Source organism: Sinocyclocheilus grahami, unplaced genomic scaffold (assembly GCF_001515645.1).
Source record: "Sinocyclocheilus grahami isolate Dianchi unplaced genomic scaffold, SAMN03320097.WGS_v1.1 scaffold5.1, whole genome shotgun sequence".
Lineage (NCBI taxonomy): Eukaryota > Metazoa > Chordata > Actinopteri > Cypriniformes > Cyprinidae > Sinocyclocheilus > Sinocyclocheilus grahami.
In genome coordinates this window covers 3,876,907-3,882,723 of record NW_015505184.1, presented here as the reverse complement: position 1 = coordinate 3,882,723, position 5,817 = coordinate 3,876,907, and the positions used below count along the sequence as shown (strand labels likewise).

The following is a 5,817-nucleotide window of genomic DNA, read 5'->3' as shown; positions in this document are numbered from 1 at the left end:
CCCCCCCAAAAATACCATGGTTATAGTTAGTGTTAATGCAGTAAATCCATGACAAATATTGATGATTTATGTGTTGAACAGCCTTCCAATTTGTTCATTCGTGGCACAATGTTTCTCCTGTTTTTCACGTTAATGCTAAGAATGTCAGCCTGGTTTCATCTAGACTTTTTTAAATCACAGTTTAAATCACAAAGTCATTGAGGCTTTTAAAAGGACCTTTACTCCAAATCCAAACACTTCTTACTGGACATTTTAATAAACTGCAGCACAGTTTAACAGTGATGTTGTGAGGTCGATCTGAAAATAAATACACTTGCTCTGAACTTGCACTGCACTCTCTGCTGGCCCAAACTGATAAATGGTTCAGAAAGGTAGCGCTGTTTCTTTCTGTTTTTGAAGTGTGTCATTTGATTTTTCTCATACACAACACAAATAGCAGTGCATAATCAAAGAAAGTTAGGTAACTTGCAAACTCTAACAAAACGAAACGAAAAAGTTGCAAAATGCAACCATTTAGTTGCAGTATGTGGCCCTGTTAATGTATAATTTGCACAATCCTGTACATGCTAATTATAGTATAACACATCTCCAATCTCTGATTGTCTCAAGATAACAGCTCAAATTCTTTGCGTGTCTTGCAATGCATTAATGGCAGACAAATGCAAGTGCTGTTTTTGGACCTTAAAGTTTTAGGGGTAAATCCAAGGTGACAAAGGTATGAATAAAACAGTGCAGTGGCATCTCCCCTTCCTGAGACATTACCTAGCTACAGCTTTGCCTAGCACTCATGTTGAAGACAATTTTCAGTATGATCTTTTTTCATTCATAGACTACATGGAAATAAAGTCAGACTGGCATCAGTTATTAAAAACAAAAAATGTATTCTTAATCTTTCCCAACAAAATGTTATGATACAAAATAGATAATGACATTTTAATGCGTCCAATCAGCTAGGCCTAAATCCCTTAGCTTTAGAATGGTGATGCTAATGAAGCACGAAAGCTAATTGCAATAATGCTAACCAGCAGCCATGTGGAAAACTCATAGATGATTCTTAAACAAACCAGATGCTGAGTCACTGTGCTAACCTTGATGTGGTGGGAGTTTCCCCTGTTTGTCAGCCTGCAACAGAGCGCAGTCATCCTCAAAGAGCAATGCTAATCATGCTATCACTGCAAAAATAGGTTACCCTCTCCTCCAGGAAATGACAGAAAGTATGAAGGTTGTTTGATCCACTACTTGAAGCTAAAACGACTAGAAACATGAACATGAAGTAGGCCTACTCTTGCCATTCAGAGTTATTTTATGATAATTTACCACACGTCTTGCATATTATTTAACTGTGGTGTTAGATGATCTATGATGATCTATATATAGTAAAAAGCTATGGTCTGATACCATGTTATTTCTTCTGATATGCCTAAGTAAGCATTGCTGTTTTGTGACTGCTGGTAGCCTAAATACAGTTAAAAACTATGTTTGCAAAATACATTATATTTCCTTAATCAGTTTTTAGTACGAGTCTACAACATGGCATTGTAAAACATAGTAAATGTGCATTAGTCTCTCCATACAGTTCATACTGCTTATATTTAATACCACTGAAAAGTTTGAGGTTGATAAGATTTTTTAAACGTTCTTAAAAGAAGTCTCTCATGCTCAACAAGGCTGCATTTATTTAATCAAAAGTACAGTAAAAACATTGAAATATTATTAGAATTTTTAAACAATGTTTCTATTTTATTGTATTAAAAAATATAATTTATTCCTGTTATGCATTTTCAGCAGCCACTTCCCCAGTCTTTAGTGCCGCACGATCCTTTAGAAATAATTCTGATGTCAAATTAAATCATTATGATGATTTGGTGCTTAAGAAACATTTATTATCAGTGTGAAATGAAAAGTTGCTGCTTAATATTTTGTATTATATATTTGTATTTGTATAGATAAAACTTGTAATATCTGCACAGCTAGCCTATATGATGCGGCTTATTTTGCAGTGCTTAATTCGCAGACAAGAGGCATGTTCATTGCTTTGATTGAGTAGATGTAGTTAATTAAGGAAGGCACCATCTGTAATATATCTTGCTGTGCAATTTTAGTCACAGCTTCTGAATCGCTATGGAGAAATTACACTAAATCAGAGAGACCGCCTCACCAGTGCCGATCACTCCAGCAACGGCACTCATATCAGTTGTGTTATTTATTACGAAGTTCGTTTCAGTTTGAAAGTCACTCATTAGTGGGATTGTGAGGAAAGTAATTGATGTGCGCTGGCAGGCAAGACACTTCCACGTTTGCCACATCCATAATCTTTCCGTATTTGGAGGGAGTGAGAGCGGGTAAGAGACGGAGCGTCATATTAAGGGCACCCCTGCAGGATCCAAGAAGGAGACAGATGAACATAAATTAGCTGTGTGTAAAACAGGCAGCGTTTGTAATCTCACAACGTAATTGGGCTCGCTGGTTTGCCAGAGACAGATGACAGGGATGTAATGACAGTCTTCATTTATCTTCTTTATTGTGGTGGAATGCGTTGGCAGCGTGAGACTGGTGCCGGTCCAGATGAAGGAAATGTTACGTTGTGCTATCATCCCCGTCAACAACAACCCACATTGCTGATTTACACACTCAGACATAGCATGACTCAGCCAGTTCGTTAGGGGTGGCAAGATTGCCGGCAGGTCTAACTAAAGGCTGAGAGAGAAAAGGTGAGCACTCATCCCAAGACTTCACGGTCCTAACTGGCTTCCTCCAGCAGTTTCCTCCTCAGGCTCGGTTCCTCCTTCCTCTCGCTCCTGTTTTAGCCTGTTGTTCTTGTTCTCAGCAGCCCATTAACGTGCACCTTTTCGTCTCTCCTTCTCTCCACTTCTTATTTCTTTTTTATCTCTTTCTCTGAGCTGAAAAGAGCCAAAGGCAAAGAGATAGACGACAAGTCTAGAGACAACCTCAGAGTTGCTTTCCTGCATAGGAAAGTGATTCACATGTTTTCCTCACATTCGCATGCACACAAACATATACAATGAGCTGTGCTCAGAGAGCTGTCTGAGAATATGGATAATATTGATTTGAAATGCTTGGCACAGACATTACAATGTCGTTTTGAGTTATAATCTTGCTTTCTTTCCTGTGTAGCAGTATTTCCTATTGAAACAACTTACTGAAGGGATTTAGATTTTTTTTTTTTTTTAAATAGCCAATTGGTTATAGTTAAATCATAGACATGAAACATGATTTGCTTCTTGGTAGTTGGTTGCATTTAGTGTTAGGGTAAGGGACAATCTCATAATAGAGAGACATCTTTTGTAACATTATAAATGTTGTTAATGTGACAACTTTTTGAACTTTTGAGAATGGTAATACAATGATAATACGTTTGATGGCTTTATTCAGATGAAAAGATATATATATACATTTATCGTAATCATTTTAGATGAGTTTGCGAGCCGGAGAGGTATAGCTGAGCACACAGAATCTAATGATATGCAGTCATCATCACAGTGAATTATGGTCAGAATAAACATTTGAAAAAATAAATGCAGAGCCGAGCCACACAACAGTCATCAGACCGGAGTTGGCCTTGGAGAATTGCCAGCACTGACATCCAAACACACATTTACTTTGATTAATTAGCCTCAAATGTCATTAGCACACTCGGTTCCTGCACTGAAACCATTGTAATTTTTGATTAACTGACATCATATGTGGAGCAGCGCCGTTTTATTGGCAAGTAAACGGCAACCTAAACCAGATGTGACTAGATGGGAGCTTTTTTTCCTTTTTGCAGTCCTGTGGTGTGACAAATGAATTAAAAATACAATTCCATATAGAGAATGTGGTCATAAACTGCATGCGTACTATAAAATCATTAGAATAATGCTGTTTAAAATGCTTTTAGATGAATTATAGCATGTCACACCACAGGACACTGCTTGCCATCTTCCCAAATTCAGTCGTGGGTTCACTTTGTCCCATGAAAGTAATACAGCTATGACGCACCAGCCAATCATTGTGAGTCTGTCTGTGAAAAACCGCATCATAAAGACTTATGATATGACAGGACTGCTTAAATGAAGCAAACAAGTTGTCTTTTCATACCGGCTAGATCCTGTACATGAAAGTATTGTTCCACAGTGAAAGACAGTCTCCTGAGAAATGTGGATTTGAAGACAAAAAAATGTTAGATTTATATAAAGGAAAGAAAAGCAAAGGGAGGAAAGGGAGCTAAGGACTTGGCTTATAATCCCCCAGAGAGGGAAATAAAATCTTTCAAGAAATAAACAAGTAAATAAAATCACTCACTGCTTGTGACGGAAATACTAAGTCAGTTGCCATAAAATGGTAACGGCATGAGAAAAGGGCTCATGATGAGGATTTCTGGACTGTGAATTAAATTGGCCAGTTTTTATGGTTTATTACAAATGTGCATTTTTGGCACTATTTGAACACAATGGTTAATAAAAAACAACAGACCATGTATAATTGTCAGGCTTCTCACAAAACAACTGTATACTCGCAAATCTGACTAAACATTCAGGAAAGAACGACTGGCCGTGAGATTTCTGAGATTTTCCCACTGCCGTTCATGCTTTTTTTTTTCTTTTAGTCGGAAAGGTAACTCAGCAACAGCACCTCAAGCCATATTCTGTATAAAAATGAAAGATGTATTTGTTTTAATCCATTCGTGTGTTCTGAGATGTGTGAGGAAGAATAACTTGTGAGTTTTGACATTTGTTCAGTCCATTCTCTTGTGTTGACTTGCACAAATCTGCTGGAGTTGGTTTATCCCCATTTATTATTTAAAACACCGCAGAAGTACTTTCTCATGAGTAAACACAATTTCTGGCATTATTCATTACTATGCTAACTAGACAACTGTTACAATAATAATATATATGAATGACTGTTTTCTCATTTCTTCTTTCCCTGTAGCTTCATTCCGATGTGGACAAAGGTGAGGGCAATGTAAAATACGTGCTCAATGGCGAAGGTGCAACATCTATTTTCACCATCGATGAGAACACAGGTGACATACATGCCACGAAGCGCCTGGACCGGGAGGAACAGGCCTACTACACACTACGAGCTCAGGCCAGAGACCGGGCCACCAACCTGCCAGTAGAACCAGAGTCAGAATTCGTTATCAAAGTGCAGGATATCAATGACAATGAGCCCAAGTTCCTGGATGGCCCTTACAATGCTCAAGTACCTGAAATGTCTCCTGTTGGTAAGTGCCTTGGATTGTTTATAGAAAACAAATCATCAAAGAGTGATGTTAGGAATACACAATATATCTGCAGATTTTTAAAATGATTTATTAATATTGGTTGATTTTGGACATTCAATTGTGCTTGCTCATTTTCTTTAAGTGAGTGTTAGATTATGGCAAAGGTAATCGAAACATAATAAAAACACTAATAAACGTAAGGCAAGACACTACAGGCAAAAACTTTTTTTTTTCATTCACTGGTCAATTTTGAGATTTTGGCTTGTCATAATATGTTGTTTCATAGTAGCAGAAAGAAAACATTCAAAATACACTTTTAAGTGTTTATTTGATTGCACTTTGTCTATTTATGGCTGCAGATTTAAATTACAATACATATTTAAGGGTTCCCTTTCGTGGAACTTCGAACTGCGTCCTCTAGGGGTCGCTATGGGGAACGCCTCGTCGTGACCCGTGTCTGAAGCCTACATTGAAAAAACACCAACTTGTTTGGCCGGCGACAGCCATGACGTCACTACCGTTGCAGCTAGTACAAAATAGGCGCCGGTAGCGCACATCATCACTTTCTTCGTCTTCACTGACCGTTCTGT

The 5,817-nt window shown here is 37.9% G+C and overlaps 1 protein-coding gene across 1 annotated transcript in view; it reads left to right on the top strand.

The window, feature by feature from the left end:
- The window catches only part of cdh7a (cadherin 7a), a 60,613-nt gene that overhangs the window by 19,080 nt on the left and 35,716 nt on the right, over positions 1 to 5,817 (top strand). Inside the window, exon 3 of the mRNA XM_016271409.1 lies at positions 4,933 to 5,227. Coding sequence (XP_016126895.1) covers positions 4,933 to 5,227 — 295 coding nt within the window. The remainder of the gene's footprint in view (positions 1 to 4,932; positions 5,228 to 5,817) is intronic.